A 26,705-nucleotide genomic window follows, 5' to 3' on the forward strand; every position below is an offset into this window, starting at 1 on the left:
CATACCATGGCCCCCACATTCACTGGATCTGACGTCCCCGGATTTCGTTGAAGGATATTTGCCATCGTGATACACCGACAACGCCTGACAACATGCGTCAGCGCATTGTCAATGCATATGCGAACATTACTGATGGAGAACTACTCGCAGTTGAGAAGAACGTCGTTACACGTATTGCCAAATGCATTGAGGTTGACGGACATCATTTTGAGCATTTATTGCATTAATGTGGTATTTACAGATAATCACGCTGTAACAGCATGCGTTCTCAGAAATGATAAGTTCACAAAGGTACATGTATCTCATTGGAAAACCGAAATAAAATGTTCAAATGTACCTACGTTTTGTATTTTAATTTAAAAATACCTACCTGTTACCAACTGTTCGTCTTAAATTGTGAGCCATATGCTTGTGACTATTACAGCGCCATCTATCACAAAGTGCACTACACGAATATGTAATAAAAATGGGGGTTCCTATTTAAAAAAATTGCAGTTGATATCCGTTTGTCCTATGGCAGCGCCATCTAGCGGGCCAACCATAGCACCATCTGTTACCCCCTTCAAGCTAGACAAGTTTCGTTCTCTGTAGTTTTTTCGTTTGACGCTTATTTCGTGAGATATTTGACCCGGTCACGATCAATGGGCCACCCTCTATACCGTATTCACTCTCTTGACCTGCTGAAGAAACTGTACTTGATTGTGACAGAGACCTGGGTTTTTCATTTCTGTCAGCACCTCTAGCCATCCTACTACTCCCAGCCTCGCTCTGAATTGTAACATTTCTTCCCATCGTATCGCAAATGATTAGAGCAATGAATAATGAAACGGCTTCTTTCTCTATATCTCACTGCAACACACACAGATGAATCAGTGAGTTGGAAATGGGATCACGTACCAGAAAGTCAATTTTTCAGAAGACACAAAAAATTATTTTATTACACAACAATTTTAAGCATGTTATCGCGCAGCTGCTATGTAGCAGTTGGTCCCCGGGTGAAACATCACCATTACAACATTTTTAGCCATAGACTATGTTCAGTAATCAAGTTTTAATGAATTTGAGATGACCTATTTTCGAACCTGATGATGTTAATGAGGCAGGTGGCGTCCTATAGGTGGTGTCTGTTCTTTCGGACATGTCCGAACAGACATGAAACAATAGACACCATTTATATAACCAAGGTGATGACGGCCAATTGATCACTTCTGTGCGGATACACATCAAGCGCTAAGTTTTATGAGAGTCGGCGAAATGCCGCGAGTAATGAGAATAATGACCAAGGGACACTAATCAATAGTGTGTGGATACGTTGAAAAAAGGAGGCATGCTGGAGTAGTCTGTGCAGCTGCAAGTACGACTGTATCCAGATGATGTAGTGGTCACCGCATCTGCCAAACAGGCCAGAGATCCAGGTTCAAATCCCACTCTAGCACAAATTCTCAACTTTCCCCATTGATTTAAAGCAATGCCCCCTGGAAGCTCAAGTCATTAACTCCTCTGTGTCTCTAAATAGCGCCCTGTCTGCAGTGGAAGGATTGTGTTATGTTAGTACATATTAATAATTTTCATTACAGCAATAAAAGAGCGTGTTATGAGCATAAAGGTTTATTCATAATGTACAGTCACAGGCAGAATACAGAAAAGCAGATAATGGTGGGTGTGATTCATCTTTAGCTCGTCCGCCCTTCGCTTCCTACTGGCAGGTACTGTTATAAAATATTTTCTGCTCGTAAGGTATGTGTTGCAGAATTTTCATCATATCGTCTAGTTTCTTCGATTTTATTGGAACAGGTTGACTATACCCTTCTTTATAGGGACATTCCCCGTCTCTAATTTAGTACCGTTCTAAAGAGCACTTCTGTTGATGGTATATGTCCCTCTGTTATAGAACATTATGTATACAGATATAAAGATCAGTTATCTCTCGTGAACGTAGTCTGAAAAAAAGTGGTCACGACTCCTCCTCCAACTCATCGATTCAAATGTGTGACATGGATAACTGACAAGGAAGAAATTACCTGTTACATGGCCGCCAGATACTCCGTATAGTACCACAAAGGCAGAGACATATAACACCAGTATCAATCATTGTTCCTCAGAACCTAGCAATACATCAAATAATCGTGAATAAGACACTTCTTCAGAGTCAAAGTTAATCATAGACCTACAAAATGAATAGAACAGTAAATCACCAGAGCACCGATATTGCTCAAAAGCTTCATACAATCAGCACTGATGAGATGTATCACTCAAAAACTCAAAAGTCAGGACCCCAGAACAATTCACACCTCATCACAAAACACTCCTCGAACAATTCACAAAACAGGCAAAATAATTAAAAACGATTAATTCAAATGTATTTACCACCCAAAAAATGTACAAAATCAGCATTCAGTCCACTGTAGAAGATGTAATCCAAGTGGGTTGATCACTTTCCATTCACCGCCAAATTATGAATTTCTCTCCACTCCTAACTATGAATGTGATACTGACAGAAAAATCCCCTCTTCTAATCCACTGACGTAGAGCAACGTGCTGCAATAAGCTAAAAGAACAAAAAAAGACCTCTATCCAACAAAGCCAAACCACCTCATGATTGCAGATATATTTCATAACCACTGGAATAGTCAGTTTCTTATACCAGTAAACTAGTAATAGAATTCTCAAGCATAGATCCGACCCAGTAGCATACAGAAAACTCTGTGCGATATTTCAGGAAAGGAAAGCTACAGAAAACTTTCAGCTTTCACCATGGATTCCCGTACAACAATCTCCTTGACAAATTCAGTAAAATATATGTTCTGAACCAAGAGAATAAGATAACAATCTAAAGCATTTTTCAATTTATGTACACTCCAAAATAGCAAAAAATATCACAACATCCAAAGATTTTTCAAAAGAATAAATTGCCACATTAAGTCACATTTATCCATCTGTGTATTCATATACCACTTCCACTGTAATATCGTAATACATCCATCAAGTCGCTCAGCCTTCGTCTCATTCCACCTACGCAAAAGTGTTGAAATATACCGTGAAACCTCACTAAACATGGAAACTGACTTTATCATAAATGCACGTAAATTTCAGTTAGCAACTGACCTCCCATAGAAGGCAACTCCAATCTGTACTCACTCTACAGGAAAAGATTATGAACACAACTAATTTTGAATAACTAATTAGAGAGAACAATGACAAGCACACATATTAATCTTGTAAGACTAAGTGTGTTTCCATTCCGAAAAAAATTAGGTTAACATACGTTGCTAACACACAGCATCCAAAAACAATGTTTTCACCTCAGTCTACTGAATGTGAAGGCCTGTCTACTGAATCAATGCACAGATTAGGTATCACTCCTGTAGGACATCACACCATTCCCAAAAGACAGCAAAATAGTCAAACAATTGCGCATAATGTTCACACTATTTTTCAAAAATACTACGCTACGGCATTCGTCCTAATACGATTGACTAATTCAGTCTTAGAATAGCACTTATTTGTGAAAGGCAGTAAAGCGTGTACATTCTTCTTCGCTTAAAGCATTCAAGAAATATAATAAGTCATGAGGGCATGGTCACTTCAAATACGAAACACAATACACAAGCAGAAAAGGTTCAAGTTATGCAAACATTAGATCATGAAAAAAGACAGAATATGAAATCAAATGTTTAACTTACTTAGCAGTGAATCCTCATATCCCCATACCTTCATAGATGTAATGTAGAAAGCAGCCTACAGTTATATTCAAATGAAGTTTGAATCTAGTATTAAACTATTCACAGGATAATATTAGTCTATATCTGACCTAACACAGAGAGAAATATAAATTTACTACCTCAGTTTTACAAACACATAAAATAATTCTTAATCCTGTTACGTTCAGTAGCAATAATTACAAAACAAGCTCTGCAGTTTCCTTTCAACATCACGTAACTATAATGCATCAGTTAACTGTACCACACTGATTAGGATTTACTGATTTACTGTAGGCCTACTTACAAGTTTTTGTATAGTTGTTCAATAAGCGAGGTATGACTTCGATTTGATATAATTATTATATATAAGCACAGAAAATGCAATCAACACGTACCAGAATCAACCACTCACCAACAATTCTCCTGTGAAAAGAAGACATATACCACGATCCTTCATTTTACACTTTGCAAACAATTAATGTAAGTCACACTTTTCAGCCTAACACAGTAGAATGATTAGTCACAAAAGAATTTTCGATGAAAGTAGTTAATAGATCCCACAGTTAACTAAAAACGTCTCATGAATTAACTGAAAGCATACAAAGACAAATGAACTGAGCACCGCATCTTTAAGTTGTCACACTTTCCAGAGAGGATTTTTGCAGCGTGTTTTAGTAGTCTGAAAATCTTTTTCGTACTATGTGACAACATGATGCACATTCATGGACTCTTCTGGACTTCATGAAGTTCACAATACTTTAATGATGCTTGTAGGTATATTAATAACATCAGAAGATGACAACTTGCTGTCGAAACTGGTAATGTGAATTTACACCTTGTGTTATGACTGTGGCTTTTATGAGGACACTAAAATATGTTCCCAGCCACGAGACAATATGTGTGTAACTTTATTTATAATTTCATTTCATAGATCCCGTAGTTTTAACTGAATACTTGACAACTGACAACGTGCACTTTATGACAATTCAATGATTTGCTTCTTTTCTGTTGTTGTTATTTTGTATAATGTCATTGTATGAATTTTGTCTGTCTCTATACGACTATTTTTGTGCCTTCGTACTCTTTCCATACCTTAATCAGTAACAACAGAATCCTTATATGATCACTTTGTTGCCCTTTGTCTCTCTGTCTGTCTGTCCGACTGTTAAGCCCCCTTTTTTTCTCTCGAAAGGGTAGATATATCACTGTATGTAACGTAACAAGGTGTATGGACTCTTGACACTGTAAAAAATTAAAGATTCTACGACAATATGATCAGAATATCGGCCACATATGTCACATATTTTGATACTCGCAAACTCACCCGTCAAAACCCCTAGAGAACTTCCTGTTAACATAGAATCACGGAATTTAGTAAGAAGCAATGCTTCTGGGTACAAGCAAAAGGAAAAATCCGAAAACTGTTAATTTGTATGTACATCACACGAAAGTAGTATGTTTTGTCATGTTATTCGACTGTCCATCTGTCGGTCTGTTAAGACCCATTTTTCTCAGTAATAGGAAGATGTGTCAGGTTGAAATTTCAGGCCATATACTGAAGTCTACAGTTCCTTTGCGGTGTAAAAAATTTAAGCTTCTCCGTCAACGCTATCAAAAGAAATGGATATTTATCACTCATACAGGGTTGAAGTTCTCGATTCCCAGGATGGATGAACTATCTACATACATAACTAAGTTTGCGCAGGCCGTCGGCGTGCGAGTCTCACTCTCATTTATCTGGATGTTTTTAGCAATTAATGGATCTGAGGGTGACCTAAACACGGCCTAAATTGGTTATCCAATGCAACAAAAAAGTGACCTGGACAGTTTCTTCCTTCTTCTTCCTCTTCTTCTTATTCTTCTTCTATTAGGGCTTTGCTCTTACGGTGCTCATGTCTTCCTTGGCCTTCCCAGACTTCTTCGACCTACGAGATTATGTATTTCTGATAGTATGCCACTGTTCATTCTACCAAAGTATTCAATCCTTTTTTTCTGTTGTCTACAGTTTTGTTTCTTACATGAAATGTATTTAATTGCTTCCTAATGGCGATGTTTATTAATCAGTCTACTACGTTGAAGCTCTAAGAATTCTCATTTCAGCTGTATTGATCTTACTTTCTTATAGTTTTTAAGTGATACTCGACACACATCCGTAGTATAGTGAGGGGACAGTCCATCCTTCATAAAACTTCATTCGTCTCTTTATTGTTGCAATTTCCGGATATTTCGCTTGGAAGAGAAATTTCTTATCCTTTGGAAGCAGTCACAGTATGCCGTGGATATTACGAGTATGTAGGAGTCGTGGTATTTAATCACTTTTACAGTGATATTAGACAATAAATGTAATATAGCTCCTAATCGTAGATATTTACGTATTTACAGATCTAATTTGACAAGATAGTCCACCGTGGCCTTAGAATAGGGACGATCACGGCCTTTTATGAAGTTATTTAGGGAAACTGCGGAAAACCTAAATCAGAATGGCTGGATGAAGACTGGTGCCTACACCCACCAAATTACAATGCCAATCTGTTCAGAACAGTATTACATCATTTGTGTATAATAATATTTTACATAGAGTTTATTTAATAATGTAAAAGGCTTGTGCTAAATTGCTCGTTCATTTCTTACTCCCACTGACTGCATAAATACTACACGCACTACAAACACATTGTTTCATGATGTAACACTACACACACTATCAGCTGACGTCAGGAACATAGAGAAAATGTTAGCTACTTTTACGTGTGCCGCATCTTCCCATTTGTTAACCTGAAAAACTGACTTAGCGACCATCTATGATTGAAAGAGTGACCTCAGAAAGAGGGCAAGGTATTATTAATCATTGCAAAGTTTTGGGAACAAATTTTCCCAGCAAAAAATACAGAAGCGAAAAATAGTATGGAAGTTTTCTGCTATATGAGAAATTATTATTATTATTATTACTATTTATTGTGTTATATATATTTTTTCACCAAAGTGTTACTCTGTCTTAGCTAGGTAATCCTTCACTGTACAGAATGTATTGCTTAACAGATACTTTTTAGTAGCCTTTTTAAATAACTTTCTTTTAGTAATCTCACTAATTTTCTTATGCAGTTTATTGAACAGTTTTACTTCTTCGTAGAAAATGCTATTTTGAGTTTTATGTTTATTCTCTCTTGGCAAATGTACATTCAATCTAGATCTTGTTGCATAGACAGAGACACAGCCGTTTATGCAGAAATTATCAATGTTATTCTTAATGTTTAATTGATAAATGTACTCGCAAGGTGTAGTGGCAATTTCAGTGTTTCTTACATAACTTTTATTATGGCCCTTTTCTCTACTCTGGAAACTGTGTACCAGTTTATGCGTTTGTTACAGAGAAAAGTATTCCACAGCTAAGAACTAAGTGTACATATGAATTGCATGTACCTAACGATATTGGTTGTTACACTCTGTTGATAGGGCATTGAAGGTGTAACATGCTGATGATATTCTGTTTGCAAGTATCTTTATGTGTTGAGACAACTTCAACTGAGAATAAATACTCAACACTAGAAATTTTCGATTTATTACACAGTCTTTAGAGGTGCCATCTAAATTTCGTTTAACACAGTCATTTTCTCTCTTCAAACTGGAAATTATGGAACATGTTTTCTTCATATTCAATGTCATTTTATTGCTTATTGACCGACTACAAACTTCCATGACGTTTGCAACACCTTCTTCAACAAGGATTTCTCTTGTTCACTCAGTGACTATACTGCAGTAATTTGCAAAGATAATTTTTTCCTATGACCAACATTATTGGAAAAGTCATTGATCCATAAGAGTTGGACAAAAATACGGAAACAGCTCGAGAAATGTGACCTTCAACATAAATTCAGATGCTAGCCAAGACTAAATGTTGTTCTGTTGTGTTTTACGGTGAACGGCACGTATGCAATGTCCTCAGTACTGTTGTAGGGGGCAGTCGTGGTCAGAACAGTGTTCTGTCTAGTTATGAGTGCACTATGTAGGAGCTAAGTGATTTGAACATGAGCAAACCGTTGGCGCTTGTATGGTAGTTGCTGCCATAACGAAAATACCCGAGGTTTTTAGTGTTTCAAGGACACTATATCGAAAGTTTGTGGCACATTCTGGTGAAGCGGAAAAACATCATCCACAACGTCACAATGCGGATAAAAGTATGTGTTGAATGATCGTGACAGACTGTCATTGAAGTGGAGAGTGTCGGAAAATAAGAGGACGAAAGCTGCAAGCATCGCTGTGGAAATGTATGTCGCATTCACGAACCCTGTCATCTCCAAAACAACACGAAGGTAGCTCCATAAGCACCAAATTTCAGGGCGAGCTGTAATTCCAAAACTTCTCGTCAGTGAGGCAAATGTCTGTAACAGGAAAAGGTGGCGCAGAACCCATTACACCTGAAGTATGGAGCAATGGAAGAAAGTCATTTAGTCGGATGAGTCTTGTTTCATAGTGTGTTCAATTTCCGGCCGAGTTTACGTCTCCCAAGAGTGAAACATAGCGTGGGTTCGGTGACGATTTGGATAGCAATATTATGATCCTCCACGGACCCCACCGTTACCCAGCAATGTCGCTTTATTGCTAATGATCTTCAGACTGGTCAGACCCATTCCACGGTACGCTGTTTGTTAGCCAATGGAGATGCTGTGTTCCCTGTTGACGCAGCCCGATCCTCCATGAGAATGTGTGAGCATGTAGGTTAATTTTCGTGTCTCCTCTGGCCACCACAGTAAGCAGATCTCAATCGTTTGTGGTCGACTTTAGAGAGAAGGAAGCATGATCGCTGTGCAACCATCATCTCCATCGTCGTCACCTAAACTTGCTACTACTTTGCAGGAAGGCTGACGTAAGGTTACCTTGAAAACCATACAGCACCTGCATGTATAGAATCTGAGGCGTCTGGATGCTGATTTAAATGCTAACGGTTTTCCTACACCGTATTAGACTTGGCAATGTTGAAAGTATCTAACCAAAATTGATTCCTTTTTAATTAGTGAAAGTATCAATGATAAGATAGTTCCAAATTAATTATTCAACAAACCTGCATCAGACTGCGTCTGCGGACTTGTTTCTTGCATTCCTCCATTTTACCAGTAATGAAACATGTATTTGACTTAGCAATCAAGTTTAAGAGAATAATGCTGTTTGTGCAGTGGCATTAAGATGGTACTGAAAAATTAACTTTTGGCCCTGATGTTTATTTAATGAAATTATATCTTGCCTTGAATAATTCCATTTGTGCAATGGCATAAAATTTGTTGTTTGAAATAACTTTGCTCTGATAACTTAAATTATGAAAAAATCGATTTCAAACCATGTACTGCACATACATATAGCATAGAGGCCTCATTTTCTTTACGTTCTTTCATCGGTGGGTAACTTTACTTTACTACGCATTTTCACATTCAGTACATGCAAAAGGATGTAAATTATGATTCAGTCTGTTATATTTAAACACAAGTTGATCTCAATATATATATATATATATATATATAGTTAAAATTTTAACTCATACACAAAACTACCAATTCCAACATCTTTGTAGCACGAATCACTCTTACAAAATAATTTACAAAACGCTTACTGAGTCAAACCTTGGACATACAAATCCTAACTCTGAACATTATCTAACAAAAACCATTTTGAAATCATTATATATCTTCTCTCATTTATGTGCTAAAGTTTGCTCAGGGTAACTGCGCAGCGAACGCGAGTCCTACCTTAAAGCTGTCGCCGCATGTCTGCTTCCTCCCGGCCCCTCGCTGCGACTCCCTAGTATTTTACTGCGCGCCCGGCTCTCTTAACCATCAAAGATCATCCTACTCCAAGACATTATACTCCTTCAACATTGCGGTTGGCAACTACCGACTTTATTTTCTGGATCTACCCTGATCAGACCTTAGCACATACCTTTCAATGTTTTGTGTTTTTGGTGAATCTCTACATTATATTTTTGTCCACACCCTGTATGTCAGGAACAGTATTGGTCCTACTACGCTGCCCTAAGGGACCCCTGTATTAATTCTGTGCGCTGCCACCAGATCCAGGAGGAGGCGGCGTGGGATGAGGCGCTGCAGGAGCGCGTCGTGCGCGAGACGCTGCGGCTGTTCCCGCCCAGTCCGCTGCTGTCGCGCGAGCTGACAGCGGATGTGCAGCTGCCGGCCACCGACGACCACGGCCCGCTGGTGCTGCCCGCGGGCAGCTCCGCCGTCGTCTGCGCGCTGTTCCTGCACAGGGACCCCGCCGTCTGGGACGACCCGCTCGCCTTTCGGCCCGACAGGTGAGCTTTGTTTCATCCATTAATACACTACTGGACATTAAAATTGCTACACCAAGAAGAAATACAGATGTTAAACGGGTACTCATTGGACAAATATATTGTACTAGAACTGACATGTGATTACATTTTCACTCAATTTGGGTGCATATATCCTGAGAAATCAGTACCCAGAACAACCACCTCTGCCCGTAATAACGGCCTTGATATGCCTGGACATTGAGTCAAACAGAGCTTGTATGGCGCGTACAGGTACAGCTGTCCATGCAGCTTCAACACAGTACCACAGTTCATCAAGAGTAGTGACTGGCGTATTGTGACGAGCTAGTTGCTCGGGGACCATTGACCAGACGTTTTCAGTTGGTGGGAGATCTGGAGAATGTGCTGGCCAGGGCAGTAGTCGAACATTTTCTGTGTCCACAAAGGCCCATACAGGACCTGCAACATGCGGTCGTCCATTATCCTGCTGTAATGTAGGCATTTGCAGGGATCGAATGAAGGGTAGAGCCACGGGTCGTAACACATCTGAAATGTAACGTCCACTGTACAAAGTGCCGTCAATTCGAACAAGAGGTGACCGAGACGTGTAACCAATGCCACCCCATAACATTACGCCGGGTGATACGCCAGTATGGCGACGACGAATACACGCCTCCAATGTGCGTTCACCGCCATGTCGCCAAACACGGATGCGACCCTCATGATGCTGTAAATAGAACCTGGATTCATCCGAAAAAATGACGTTTTGCCATTCGTGCACCCGGGTTCGTCGTTGAGGGCACCATCGCAGGTGCTCCTGTCTGTGATGCAGCGTCAAGGGAAACCGCAGCCATGGTCTCCGAGCTTACAGTACATGCTGCTGCAAACCTCGTCGAACTGTTCGTGCAGATGGTTATTGTCTTCCAAACGTCCGCATCTATTGACTCAGGGATCGAGACGTGGCTGCACGATCCGTTACAGCCATGCGGATAAGATGCATGTCATCTCGACTGCTAGTGATACGAGGCCGTTGGGATCCAGCACTGCTTTCCGTATTACACTCTTGAACCCACCGATTCCATATTCTGCTAACAGTCATTGGATCTCGACCAACGCGAGCAGCAATGTCGCGATACGATAAACCGCAATCGCAATAGGTTACAATCCGACCTTCATCAAAGTCGGAAACGTGATGGTACGCTTTTCTCCTCCTTACACGAGGCATCACAGCAACGATTCACCAGGCAACGTCGGTCAACTGCTGTTTGTGTATGAGAAATCGCTTGGAAACTTTCCTCATGTCAGCACGTTTTAGGTGTCGTCACTGGCGCCAACCTTGTGTGAATGCTCTGAAAAGCTAATCATTTGCATATCACAGTATCTTCTTCCTCTCGGTTAAATCGCGTCTGTAGCACATCTTTGTGGTGTAGCAATTTTAATGGCCAGCAGTGTACAACATAAATTTCCTTTAATTTACGTCTATGGTCACAAATATTTTGTTCACAAATAACCGGTTTCGGTCTATAATAACCATCTTCAGGTCTGTGTTTTACAAAAACAATGTACTGTGTTTTTTAAAACACAGATCTGAAGATGGTCATTACAGACCGAAACTGGTAATCTGTGAACAAAATGTTTGTGACCATAGACGTAAATTAAAGGAAATTTATTCGACATACGGGTCAGTGTTTTATTCGCGACAGTGTCGCAGCTTGTGACAATAATACAACGATAGAAGCACTCGCCTTACGTACACTCTTGAGCTGAAACGTCATGATTAGAGCAAGGATTCTTTTATACACCATCAAACCTTAAAACGTTCATGCATTTGTGCAGTATCATATCATTAATCACGATGATGTTGCAGTAAAACAACAGAAATGTGTGGTATGAGAATTCAGTTCTCCAGTGTTGTAAAAGAAATCATAACACAAAAAATAATTAATTAACATATGCTAAAGAAATATCTGTAATACGTTTGTCCAGGTAACATATTTAAGTGACTGAAATTGCAAGATCACTAGTTAATCTGAGCACGAGATAATTCATTGGAAATGTGAAATACTGGTGCATTAATAATCGGTATAACCACCAGAATGTTGAATGCAAGCACGCAAACGTGCATGCGTTGTGTTGTACATGTGCCACATGTCAATTCGTGGGATAGAGTTTCACGCCTGTTGCACTTCGTTGATCAATACAGGATGTATGTTTGTGTATGACGCTGAAGTTGTCGTCCGATGATGTCCCATATGTGCTCCATTGGAGGCATATTTTCCGGCCGTTGTGACCGAGCGGTTCTAGGCGCTTCAGTCTGGAAGCGCGCGACCGCTACGGTCGCAGGTTCGAATCCTGTCTTCGGCGGGGATGTGTGTGACGTCCTTAGGTTAGTTAGGTTTAAGTAGTTCTAAGTTCTTGGGGATTGATGACCTCAGATGTTACGTCCCATAGTGCTCAGAGCCATTTGGAGGCATATTTGGTCACTGAGAAGGCTAAGGCAACATCTCGGCACTATGTAGTGCATCTTGGGTTACAACTTCGGTATGTTGGCGAGCGTTGTCCTGTTGGAAAAAACCACCTGGAATTCTGTTCGTGAATGGCAGCACATCAGGTCGAATCACTGGACTGACGTACAAATCTGCAGTCGGCGTGAGTGGGATAACCAACAGAGCGTTGCTGCTGTTGCACGAAATCGCACCCCAGACCACAACTCTAGGTGTAGGTCCAGTGTATCTAGCAGGTAGACATGTCGGATGCTGGCCGTCAACTGGCCTGCTGCTGGTCAGCGTACAGCCATAACTGCCACTGAGGCAGAACCAGCTTCCATCAGAAAACACAACAAACCTCCACCGTTAGCTCTAATGAGCTCTCGTTTAACTCAACTGAAGTCTGAAACCGCGATGGTTTTGGGTTAGTGGAATGCACGTTACAGGGCGTCTTGCTCTAAGCTGTCCTTGAAGTAACCGATCTGTAACATTTCGTTGTGTCACTGTGGTGAAAATTGCAGCTGCTGATGCAGTACGATGCGCCACAGCCTTGCTCTCTGTAGTGCCACATGGCCGTCCGCTGCCTGGTCATCTTGCGATTGATTGTACGTTCTCGTGATCACAGTTGCCAGCAATCATGTACAATGGCTATGTTCCTACCTAGTCTTTCTGCAGTATCGCAGAAGGAACGTCTAGCTTCTCGTAGCCCTATTACACTACCTCATCAAAACGAAATGAGGTGTTAGTAATGGCGTCTTTGTCGCCTTATGAGCATTCTTGACTAACGTCAACTCACCATATCCAATCTCAAAGTTAATGAACGCTCATGTCAATTACAGCGTGTATTTAAAGTAAACCTGATTTGAATCCTCATAGCGGCCACTCTTATACGACTGGTGTGAAATTTGAAGAGACATCACCTTTCAGATGTAGAAATACGCCTACCAACTTTAGTTTATGTCGCTCAACTCCTCCTTGGTGTTGTGCCTTTTTTCCCGTCAGTGTATATCTATTTCTATTTTCTTTTAAAACATTAAGCAACAACCAATTCCCTAGCAAGACTAACCAGACGTGGGCCGCAATATATTTACTTAGAGATTCACACTTATATCAGAGGTGACGCGGGATGTTTTGTCATCTTTTTCTTGGTACACGAGCGGCAGTATACAGGAACGAAACGGTGAAGGGGTCAAGCTGAGATTTTTCAGGTCTCTGTGGTTGGAGACAACATAGAAAGACTTGGGTGTTAGGATGAGGAGATAGATTCGGTGATGATGGGGAAATGAGACTCCGGTTGCCTCACACGTCTGATTTTCATTACTTCTTCAGAAGCTTGCAATGGACTTACGGAACAACACAGACACTATTTTATAGGTACAGTAAATGTAAAACATAGACGAGGCTTATTAGATTCTCCAGTCAATTATCAGCACAAATGGCCTCTGTGGTCTTCAACTTTATTAAAATTCATGTGGTACACTTTGACGTAGGGTACTAATGCCAACAAATCACGGAAGTGCCAGATTATATTGTTGTAGTTGAAGCCGTAGGTTTCAAATACTTATCACAGTGAAAGTGACGTACAGACGTAGGTATGCAAATGTACGATGGAAACCAATAACTCCATCCCGGAGATAAGTACAGACAAGATTTGAGAACGAAGTCTTTTGCGACGGGGCTGTTGTATAAAACATTCTCGGACTGTTTGCCGCGTCAGTTGAGGATAAAACTCGCACTTTCGACGATTCCCACCACCGTTATTGTCCGTTGCTCCTGACGATGACGATGGAGGAAAACTCGAGATTTTACCCTGAACTGACGCGGCAAGAAATCCAAGAATGCTTTACACAACAGACAAGGTTTGCGAGTTCTTCTTAGTGTACATGCTGTACTGAAGATAATATTCACTCGCATGAGATCCGCTGTAGGCTGGAACTCTTCTGATCGTTGAACTGTTGAAATATAGAACTCTGATTTGCTTGGCGTTTGAGGGCCTCTACATACGGCATTTGGGGCTGTTCACTTACAGATGGGACGTAACTTTCGCCTTTTACCCCGGATTTACAATCAGTGAGCGTGAAATCAATCTATCTCAATGCGTATGACTTCTTAATGGACTGATGACAGCGGTTTGGACTCTTACAAGGCTTACAGGCAAGATTAATATTTAGAGGATTTTCCTCTTTTTTTGGCAACCTTTCGTGATTCGGTCATTACACGTTTATCACCCAGAACATAACTGTACACAAAAAATGTTCTATCTACGTCACAAGAAGTGACAGGTGCATACTTAGAGAAGAAGAAATTTCAGACAAAGTCAAATCATGCTGAAAGTCTTTTACATTTTCGTCACAAAATATTTTTTACCACCTTCATAAACTCAGAATCAGGACTTCATCCGATTATTTTGTTGGCCTTATCTTTTACTGAAGCACCCACTTCTCCACAGGTTGATTGCAAAGATTTTACAATCTTTTCAACAACTATCAGAGATTTCACCAGTTAACTCCGGCTTCCAACTTCATTGTTGTCCCAGGAAAGTAAACCGATTTTGATTTCATGTAAAGCAGGTCTTGCTTCAAATCTGATTCCTTGAATGCTACTTCTACGTCTTTAATGCAACTGTAATAGTAGCTTCCAAAGTGTGTACGATCCAAAACCAAAAACGTGAAATGAAAAAATTTGAAGCAGCAGCTTAATGCTTTTCAGTAGAATGAATCAGATGGGTATTAACTTCAATCAGTTTGTTCGACTTTACGGGCTCTTACTGACTTCATCAACAACACCACAGTAAAAGATGTCAGCGTATATCCAGGTACCCTACCCACTTAAAATAGCTTGTGATGGCAAAACTACAACTGGGAGTATATATCTAAATGGGGCAGTGCGGACAGGTACTTTCAAGAACACCTACGATAGGGAAAAATATCAGCGTATGACTTAATTAATTCTGTCAGAATTATTATGAAATCTCTGTATTTTGTGAGTCTATTTGTGGAGGACATCACTGTGTTCACATTGTAGTATTTTAGACGTGCTCTTTCAGGCACACGAAGTACCACATGGGCGAAAAATGTAACCTGCTTTAGGTAAGGACGAAATATTTTAATAGCTTTCCCGACCTTCACGATACACGCAGCAGCAACGCTAGACGACACTGCGACCCATGTTAGGGTTCCGTGCCTCAATCTGTAAAAACAAAATCCTTTTATTATCGTTTTGCTGTCCGTCTGTCTGTCTGTCTGTCCCACTGTTAACAACCTTTTTTCTCGGTAACGGGAAGACGTATCAAATTCAAATTTATGAAACATTTTAAGTTCTATAGTCCATTTTAGGTGTAATAATTATAAAGTTCTTTGTCACTGCAATCAAAATCCACGGCTATTCATGTCACATATTTTGATACTCGAAATATCACTCATCAAAATCCGTAGGCTGCTTCCCACTGTCCTAGTATCATTAAATTTTGTACGACGCAAGGTCCCACAGTACAAGTAAAGCAAAGTATCCTAAAAATGCTAATTTGAATTATATAACACTAGAAAATATTTTTTGTCATTTTTTTTATCTGTTTGTCTGTCTGTCCGTCCGTTATGGCCCTATTACTCTAGAACAGTTTGTCGAATTAAGTTCAAATTTATGTCATATACTAAAGTCTACTGTTCCTTGGTGGTGTAAGAATTTTAAGCTTCTAAGTCAATGCAGTCAAAAAATAAGGCTGTTTATTTCAAATATTTTAATACTCCAAAACTCACCCATTAAAACCTGTAAGGTTCTTTCAGTTGACCTACAATCATTCAAATTTGGACAGAAATAAGGTTTCACAGACAGGTAAAGAAAATAAATCCCGAAATTCTTAATTTATAATTGTATAACAGTAAAAAATACTTTTTGTAATTTTTTATCCGTCTGTCTTTCTCGACTGTCTTTTAGACTCATTCTTCTGGAATAGTTTCTCGTATCAATAACGGACAGTTGATGGAAGAAGGTTTTGCTTGATAAGTCTTTGGGTGATAATCAAATTTGTTACACTATCTTGTGCGTTTTACGAACGGAGTGTGTGAAATTAAATAATAAGCACTGTAATAATGGAAAAAGGTTATTATAGAAATGAGGGCTAGAATTTCAAATAAACAACAATGAGGAATGTGATAGAATATTCTAAATTAAACAAAGTGTTTCATCTATGACTTCAAAGAATGTAAGAAACTACAATGAAAGTTTCGTAAGAGAATCTGTTTCAAGCAATAAATGTTTGAAGAAACTAAAACAGAAAATTACGTTGGGTAGACATCACATTTCACAAACAATGTGATTCCTTGATGATGATGCAAGATTTCAGCGGTGATGGAGAAGGGGAAATGTATCAATTTAGGGTAAGTGTCCTTTTCCAGAAACTATCGATTCGAAAGCTATAAGCAAAAGTCGTTCTGATATCTCTGACAGTGAAATACGTGTACGCGTACTGTAGTTACTATGTCTGTAGGTTAGACAACTTTCAAACGTAGTAGTATGAAACAATCCAAGAAAAAGCCTCTAGCAAACATGGGTTTTCATTTTCGATACTCTGAAACATGTGTCTTCTACTGAACAACTGATCATAGCTCCTAAGGCATGCATTTTAGAACCCTTGTTTACTGAACATTTTTTCTTGTTTTGATCCATCCTGAATCCTCTTGAAGTTATCTGATCTGCAGTCTAAGCAACAACAGTACCGGTTCTTGTACTCCATGCCGGAGAACGATTTTCGCTTATAACTTTCGGCTTGGTCATTTCCGGACCAGAAGCCCTTATATCCGATTGATACATTTACCTTTCTCCATCATACCTGAAGATGTGTAACATCATCATGGGTTCACCCAGTATAAATAACGACCTGTGTGTGATGGTTTTCCTTAAACGACATGCACTAGCATCGAATTTTAATTTCTTCTTACTTGCACAGCAAGGCATACAGACTGCATGATGAATTGCTTCATTCTTTGTTTGTCTTCTCTATGGCACCAAGATTTTGATGTTGTTTCATTGAGGAGGTACAAGGTGCACACTTTAAGGGCCGTCTGCCACTGAGGCCATGCGATATGACAGGCCTGTCAAGCGGGCAGGTATTCCAGGCGGCGCCTGTGAGCGGTTGCGCTTGCACTAGGGAGGGCTCAGTCGAAATACTGTCTCTGTACATTTTAAATGACTTGTTGGCTGCGCCTGGCCACAGTATCCTCCCCTGCGTCAACCTATACACAGTAGAAGTTGCACTCAACGCCTTGAATTGCTAGTTCAATGCATTCAGATCTCTGTCTTCCTGTACAATTTTTCCCTCTACAGATGCCTGTAGTCTCGTAGTAGTTATTCGCTGATGTCCCATCATCTACATCTACATCCATACTCCGCAAGCCACCTCAGTGTGTGGCGGAGGGTACCTTGAGTACCTCTATCGGTTCTGCCTTCTATTCCAGTCTCGTATTGTTCGCGGAAAGAAAGATTGTCGGTATCCCTTTGTGTGGGCTCTAATGACTCTGGTTTTAACCTCATGGTCTCTTCGCGAGATATACGTAGGAGGGAGCAATATACTGCTTGGCTCCTCGGTGAAGGAATGTTCTCGAAACTTCAACAAAATTCCGTTCCGAGCTACTGAGCGTCTCTGTTGCAGAGCCTTCCACTGGAGTTTATCTATCATCTCCTTAACCCATTCGCGATTACTAAATGATCCTGTAACGAAGGGCGCTGCTCTCCGTTGGATCTTCTCTATCTCTTCTATCAACCCTATCTGGTACGGATCCCACACCGGTGAGCAGTATTCAAGCAGTGGGCGAACAAGTGTTGTTTTCGGATTGCATTTCCTTAGGATTCTTCCAAAGAATCTCAGTCTGGCATCTACTTTCCCGACGATTAATTTTATACGGTCATTCCATTTTAAATCACTCCTAATGCCTACTCCCAGATAATTTATGGAATTAACTGCGTCCAGTTGCTGACCGGCTTTATTGTAGCTAAATGATAAAGGATCTTTCTTTCTTTGTATTCGCAGCACATTACACTTGTCTACATTGAGATTCAATTGCCATTCCCCGCACCATGTGTCAATTAGTTGCAGATCCTCCTGCACTTCAGTACAATTTTCCATTGTTACAACCTCTCGATATACTACAGCATCATCCACTAAAAGCCTCAGTGAACTTCCGATGTTATCCACAAGGTCATTTATACATATTGTGAATAGCAACGGTCTTACCACACTCCCCTGCGACGCACCTGAAATCACTCTTACTTCGGAAGACTTCTCTCCATTGAGAATGACATGCTGCGTTCTGTTATCTAGAAACTCTTCAATCCAATCACACAATTGGTCTGATAGTCCATATGCTCTTACTTTGTTCATTAAACGACTGTGGGGAACTGTATCAAATGCCTCTGTAACGATACGAGCGTATGGAGGTGGAATCGACAACATAAAGCGGGCCACTTACAGCAATACTCCGACACAGCGTTGCCGTTCAATATTCGGCCCCTTACCATGAGCAGGGACACTGGCATGCGGCATACGTGACTTACTCTCTACAGCACCAGAACAAACACGTTTTGGAGCAAATACATGCCGGCTTGTGGCCAGGCTTGGCGTGAATCGAAGCAATGAGTTATCGATTAGTCAGCCATCACTGTTGGTCTCCACCGGGAGGTCGCCGCCGCTCTGCCATCGTCCTGACAATACTGCGTGCGAAGGGAGTCGACCCGTAGCCTGATAGACCGAGGGTCGAAGCGAGGCTCTCTTAGCCACTGAGCCACTGGGACGCTCGCCAGCACCAGTCGTAGCCGGCCAGCAACCGACCAGCCGCCGGTCCGGTGGTTGGCTCCCTGGACGTCTGCGCATGCCACACGACACGGCTGGGCGGGACAAGAGGTGAACAAATTCTCCTTTCAGCCTACCTGCTCCAGTCTCCGCCACAACCATTAAAGCAGCATAACCTGCCGCAACGGAGACAAGAGTAAATGTGTGCTCAAACTCAGAGGTTAAAGCATGCAAACAGGGTTTCTGTAAGCCTGGCAAGCATCACGGGACTGGTTCAACCTGCTGCACCTGCTAACAGGTTGCGCTATCAATTCAACGAGACTACAGCACAGTCACGTATACGTTTGCGTAGGTAGTTTCACTGCAACTCATTTCTCATAACATTGGAAAAAAACCAAACTTAAATGCGACTGAGGAGAAATTAGCCGGCCGGAATGGCCGAACGGTTCTAGGCACCTCTACGGTCGCAGGTTCGAATCCTGCCTCGGGCATGGATGTGTGTGACGTCCTTAGGTTAGTTAGGTTTAAGTAGTTCTAAGTTCTAGGGGACTGATGACCTCAGAAGTTAGGTCCCATAGAGCATAGGGCCATTTTGAGCAGAAATTAAGAATTGGCTAATATAAAACAGCCACGAAACACAGCTCAAGTCCAGCAGGGGAAAATTTTTTGTGTGTTTATGGAGCAGCTTCATAAAGACAACAGGTGTCTCCCAATACAAATTACGTAAAGGGTTACTAAACACTCATTCGGGAACCCTGAGAAGGTTGTGACAGTTTGTAAATTTGACCAACAGTTTCCTCGCCCGACAAATGTTTTGAAAGAAGACAAAGACTTAGGTGGCTGATGAGTGTGTGGAAACGTGTGCTAAGAACTTGAGGCCATTTATAAGTGTATAGGCTTTCTGAATTTAGGGCAAACATCAATTGAACTAGGAAAAAACAGCTCAGTGGATATTAAAAACAACATTTCGGTGATGTGCTACGTAGTGCGATGGAAGTTTAGTATTAATTAAAAGTTTCCTCTTTCAGACACGTACTTTCTAGATTAACGTCATATGAAAAATGAACTTCGTGTTTAGTAAAATGTATTTGGGGAATTTTGGACGAACTATTCTGGCCACTTACGTCAGAATGTATTCATCGAACCAGCTGTATACATTCTACAAAAAGTAATTTAAATTAGTGTAGCTGGGGTCATATTTGCCTGAAACACACTAAGATTACAGAAACTAGACTTTCAGAATTTCACTATAATAAGCATTATACCACAATAGACATCTACAGGCTCTAAGTGCAAACGATATCGACTTTCAGAGATGGTTCTGCTTACCACAGAAAACATGCAATATAGGTAACCTGACGGTGGTTCTCATTGAGAATAGCCAGAACTATTTGAAAGACGTTGAAGCTGCAGAGAAAGCCGTTCATATCGAAATAAATCAATGAGCCCGAAACGCGCTGAAAAGGAAAAAAAGGACAAATAAAACCAAAATTTTCTGGCCAAAAATGGCCCAAAATGAACATACGTTTCATTGAGCCTCTTCGTCTTGTTATACGCGGTAAAAAAATAAAAAAAATAAAAATAAACTTTTCATCAGCTTCCGAACCTTACTCATACCACTACAATGAAAGCATACAGAATAAATTGCTACGTATTGCAGCGCAGCGGAAAGACGGACAGGCAGACAAGCCTGCTTGGGTGGGGCAAAGTTTGACTAGGATGGGAATAAAGCAGCCTTCCCGTTCTGCTGACAACAAGCAGCAGCTTGCCTACCTGGCTAACAGGCAAACGTGGGCAGGTTAAAAACGAAAAGTGTACACCTCTGGGCGGAATTCAGCTGTCTCTCACTCAGCGATCCGTGTAAACCCTTTGCGTTATCCCTGACGTTGCTTGGCCGTGACCGGGACCGATGACTTGGCAAGGTTGAGCATTCCTGGCTGCACTCACAAGGAGACCATACGAACTTCCCGTCACAGATTGGATTCATGTTGACAGAATGTCTAAAGCACGACTAGGACTTAATCCATCATGCATAAATAGGAAAACGCAACTTTGAACCTATTTCGAAAAGCAGTCGTTGAAAATTTTAGGCTTGCTTATATACGTACTTGGTATTCAAAGAATCCACAGCTGACGACGCACAAGAAAATTCAGTTAAATCAGTACAGCCCACGTATAATGAGTAAACTAATGAGCACCGCACGAATGAGAATGACAATTATCATAAAAATATGGAAAACAAAAATGACTATGACATACTGCACATGTAATAATGATGAATTGTGGCATTGCATGGTTTCAGTGTGTCTGTTGAAAAAAAAAAAAAAAGAAACCTTGGCTTGCATTCATAAATAGGTCCTGGTCCACACGCAGTTTCGAGGTATATCATGCACATATGTTGTTAGAATTACGTGGGAACGGGAAAGAAGAATGACGAGGAAAGACGTTCTGATTGCGAGTCCGATCCAGAGACCTCGCACTTATGAAATTAAGTGCTTACTTGCTTTTCTTCTATTTTTGTATGAAAAGAAACACATTTTTTAAGTATGTAGTAATCTTGATCTTGTCCACCAAACGGTCATGTATCTCCAAAGAACCGAGGTGTATACACTGCGTGGATTTATCAAAACTGAAGCCGACAATAACTGCACATAGAATAGACATGGGCAGTATATTAGACATCACAGCATGAGACAATGCCACGTGAGGTAGAGTTGCGCAAACACCAGACACCAGATGACAAACAGCGATGCAATCAGCAAGAGGGCTCACACGGCTCTGAACGGTGACTATGAAGACACGCGGCGCTATGGTAAGAGGCTGAACTAACACAACCTATTACTCCGGTGCGTGAAGTGAGAACAATAGCCAAATTTTTGCATGTGCGTGTTCCCAATGTGTCCATTGCAAAAACAGACTTAGTTTTCATTCACAAATGGTTCTCGGTCATCTCACAATTTCGTGGCGTACCATACATATCTGTTTTTAGAATTACATAGGAACGCAAAAGACGAAAGAAAAGGAACGACTGGCAGCGAGATTCGATCCAGAGACCACACGCTTATGAAACTAAGGGCTTACCCGCTCGGCTGCAGACTCCTTGGACTGTGACACCCATATAAAGTATATAAGCACGCCTAACATTTTCAAACACGGTTTTCTAGAAAACGGTTGAGAGTTAGGTTTTCGTATTTACATTTGCTGAACCGTGGTCGTGCCCAACACACTCAGTCGTAAGAAGTTTTTCTGTCATCCTTATGATTGATAGTCTGTGGGACTTCGTCATTTCACTTACGTAATAGGTGGTTTTCTACATTTGGACTTTTGGCACGTTTTGGAGATCCATTTTATGCATATGACGTAAGTACGCCCCTCTACAATCTGCATATTTGCGTTTTGTAACTTTGACATATATAGTCATTTTGTCATTTTGATGGCTTTATCTATATTTAGGTTTTGTTGATGCTGTGCTTTGCAAGTGCAGCTTGCATGTAGATGCGTATATATTGTTCATCCGGAAAATTATCTTAGGTTATGTATATTTCGTGTTTGGTATGAGATGGGTGGTGTTCTACATTTGGTCTTCTGACACCTGGATGGTTTTCTACATTTCGTCCTCTGACACGTTCTTAGATATTCATTTTGCGCATATTGCATAAGTATGCCAATATACGATTTCCACCTCGGCCTTTTACAACTTCGACGTAACATATACATATATTTATACCGTCATTTTATAGCTTTACCTATATTGACACTTGGACGTTGTTGACGCCAACTGGGTTCTTTGGCTGCTTATTTCTGATGTTGTTGTAGTTTCTTTCAAAATATCTATCATTTTCTGTAGTCATTTTTGGAGATTGGTAGGTTACTATACTGTACCGTAGTTTAATGTGTCATCTAACTGACCAACCCATAATCATGGAGTATTTAAGTAATGATTTTATTAATGAATAGAATATTTTTACAGTCTGTATGGTGGAAATTCGTCTTTACCATATCAAGGCCTGTGTTTAATATTAGCGAACTTCATTTTGCGAGGACTGCCGTCTTTGCCTGTACCGACTATTTCTTAAGTCCTCCTTGCTTCGACTGCCACGCGTTATTTTGCTACAACGTAGCAAAATACTTTTACTTCAACTACTAAGTGGTGACCAGCGTTGATATTAAGTCTGCTACAGATCTCATTTTTCCTACTTCCTAACACTTTCGTCTTTCTTTTGTTTACGTTTAATAGATATTCTGTGCTTATCAGATTGTTCTTTCCATTTAAAAAATACTCTAATTTTCTTCGTTTCACTGAAGATAACTACTTAGTTAGAGAATCTTGCATACTGAATTATTTATCTCACTTCTGAACTTTTCTTTTATTTTCTTCACTACATCTTCCATATAGTAACGAAACAGTAGAGAATAATGATCGCACCGCCACCTTATGTCCTTTGCCAACAGAGCATTTCTCGTTTGATCTTTAATTGTTCTCTTTTGGTTCCTGAAAAAAATGTTTCATTATACTTATCTTAGTCTTTAGCATATACTTATCCTATTAAAAATTTCAAAACCACTCGCAGAACATCACGTTATTGAACATCTTCTGTAGCTCAAGAATCCTATGATAGTGTCTTCATTCCATAATCCAGTATGGCGTCAGCACTGTATTCCTGCTCCTTTTACCTTTCCTAAAACCAGACTGTTCGTCATCAGACCGATCCTCAGCTATTCTTCTCCATTGTTCAGTACAGTATTCTGCTCAACAATTTTGATGCATGCGCTTCTAAGCCTATTTTTTCTGTGGGATTGTGTGTGTGATATTCTCCGATAGTTAGATGGTTTATCTCCCGTCTCGTAGATTCTACACATTAACTTGAATATTGGCTTGCTTGCTTTTTCCTCCAGGGATTGTAGAAATTTTGTGGGAATGTCATCCATCCTTCTGCCTTGTTCCACCACAATTCTCAGGAATCTTGCCTTTTCCAAGTACAACTCCTTTTCTTGTGATTCTTGTTGAAATTTATTGCAGAACTCAGTTGTTCTTTCTCCTCTCTCATTCCTAATACCAAGCACACATTGACCTATAACCATTTCTTCTACTCCTTTCCCTACCGCATTTTAATCCCCCGTGGCTAACATATTTTCATCTCCTTTCACGTACTGAATTACCCGTTCAGTATTTTCATACACTTTCTCTACCTCTTCATCTTCTGCTTGCGACGCCAGCACGTATATCTGAACTGTTGTTGGTAGTCTGATTGATTTTGGGGAAGGGACCAAACAGCAAGGTCGTCGGTCACATCGGATTAGGGAAGGATGGGGAAGGAAGTCGGCCGTGCCCTTTCAAAGTGACCATCTCGGAATTTGCCTAAAGCATTTTATGGAAACCACAGAAAACCTAAGTCAGGATGGCCGACGCGGATTTGAACCGTTGTCCTACCGAATGCGCGTCTAGTGTGGTAACCACTATGCCACCAAGCTTGGTCTGAACTATTGTTGTTGGGGGTGGAATTCTATCAGTTCTGATGAGTACGACGCTATCACTGACCTGTTCACAGTATCTCACTCTCTACCCTACCTTCCTATTCATTATTACTCCTACTCCCTTGATACTATTTTCCGCCTGTTCACAGTATCTCACTCTCTGCCCTACCTTCTTATTCATTACTAGTCCTACTCACTTGATACTATTTTTCGCTGCTGTTAAGATTATCCTACACTCCTCTGACCAGAAATCCTTGTCTTCTTTCCATTTCACTTCACTGACCCCCCACTACATTTAGATTCTGTCTCTGCATTTCACTTTTAAGACCCGACTCGTAAAACATTATCTTTCCGTTGGTCACTCAATCTTTTCCTCATTGTCACCTCCCCCTAGGCAGTCCCTTCCGGAGATTCGAATGGCGGACTAGTCCGTAATCCTTTGCCAATAGAGAGATCATCACGACACTTTTTCAATTACAGGCCACATCCCCTATGGATACAAATTATGTGTCTTTAATGCAGTGGTTTCCATTACCTTCTGCATTTTCATGCCATTAATAATTGGCGATTCTTACGCTTTTAGGGCCAGTTTCCCACCTCAAGAGCAAGAGAGCGCCCTGAAAGTCTGTCCGCTGTTCGCTCCCTTGGACAAGGCCGTTGGCAGACCGAGGGTGACTTCTTACGACGGAATTCTTCAACCACCATTGCTGATGATTTTTAGTCAAAATTTAGGTAGTGGCTAAGTGCGAACCGGGGACCCAGCACGTTTGGAGCATTAGTCAAAGCCGTTAATCCTCGATTATATGGGACAATCATTACGTGCTATGTTATTTTAATGCAGTGGTTTCCATTGCCTTCTACATTGCCATGCTCTTGATCATTGCTGATCCTTACCCCTTTGGATACAGTCCCCCGCCCCACCTCCCTCCGGACCCAACCAGTCCGCGGGATAAAAGCCGCACTGAACCTGCAATCGACCTTCCACCTTCTTCTATCAATACCGACACCGAAGTCCTCGGCCTCCATTAGTGATGTTTTTTCTTTACAAGACTAAGCAGTTGCTTAGATTTTCCTTTAGTAATTAAAGACGCTACCGCTGGTTTACAATGACACGGTATGAATGTCGTAACACTGTAAACTGTACATAACCGAGACAGAGTTACTAGTTGAAATGCGGCATACCTCTTGGTTGCGTAAGGTATGGAAGAACTGTGCAAACAGGGCTTGAACGTCATTCATAACACAAATGATTTTAAATACACGTCATCATAATCACTAAGTTCCTTGGCAATGTAGAAATTAATAGTGCAATAAAAAAAGTCATCTGAAGTTCCTAAAAGAATAAGTTTCAACTCCGACATCGCTGGTTATTGGAGATGCTTCGCATCCTAGAATGGTCAAGTATCACAAACACCATCTCTTTCTAAAACACACGACGTAAGACAGCCTTGAAATACATACAGTAACAAGACATCATATTAAAACTTTACACTTTCTAATTCATCACAAGAGTATTTCTTTTAAAAACACATAAATTATGTTTGATTGTAATTAACCCCAAAATATTCTTTTACTACACACAAGAGCTCAAACGGCGAGCAAGCTACACACCTTCATCAATTATCAGCCAGTTCAGTAGGTAGCTTAAATGTGCACAAAGATTAATAGCAACTGAGTCAAAAATTTGGAGTACGTACGTGAGATCAACAAGGGCTACAACGCTTGCTTCAAATGACTTAACAAGTTTCACATGCATAAAATTCACAGTAAAAACTGATTTCAAACCCCAACCATTTTAATCTGAGTTAACTTAAAACAAAACTCTACAGATACAAGATAAATAACAGATACACCGGCGCCCAAGCAACCATTAGAATTAATGCATTTCAGACCCAAGTAATTTCAATGAACACAGTTACATTCACACTTGAAATAGCGGCTCCGGCCTGAATTACTTCAAATCAAAACTCTAGAGACAAAAGCTAAAT

General features: G+C 40.5%; 1 protein-coding gene across 1 annotated transcript in view; it reads left to right on the forward strand.

Annotated features, from left to right (window-relative positions):
- The window catches only part of LOC126088377 (cytochrome P450 4C1-like), a 322,897-nt gene that overhangs the window by 265,666 nt on the left and 30,526 nt on the right, over positions 1 to 26,705 (forward strand). Inside the window, exon 10 of the mRNA XM_049906516.1 lies at positions 9,758 to 9,996. Coding sequence (XP_049762473.1) covers positions 9,758 to 9,996 — 239 coding nt within the window. The remainder of the gene's footprint in view (positions 1 to 9,757; positions 9,997 to 26,705) is intronic.

Source organism: Schistocerca cancellata, chromosome 6 (genome assembly GCF_023864275.1).
Source record: "Schistocerca cancellata isolate TAMUIC-IGC-003103 chromosome 6, iqSchCanc2.1, whole genome shotgun sequence".
Taxonomy (NCBI): Eukaryota; Metazoa; Arthropoda; class Insecta; order Orthoptera; family Acrididae; genus Schistocerca; species Schistocerca cancellata.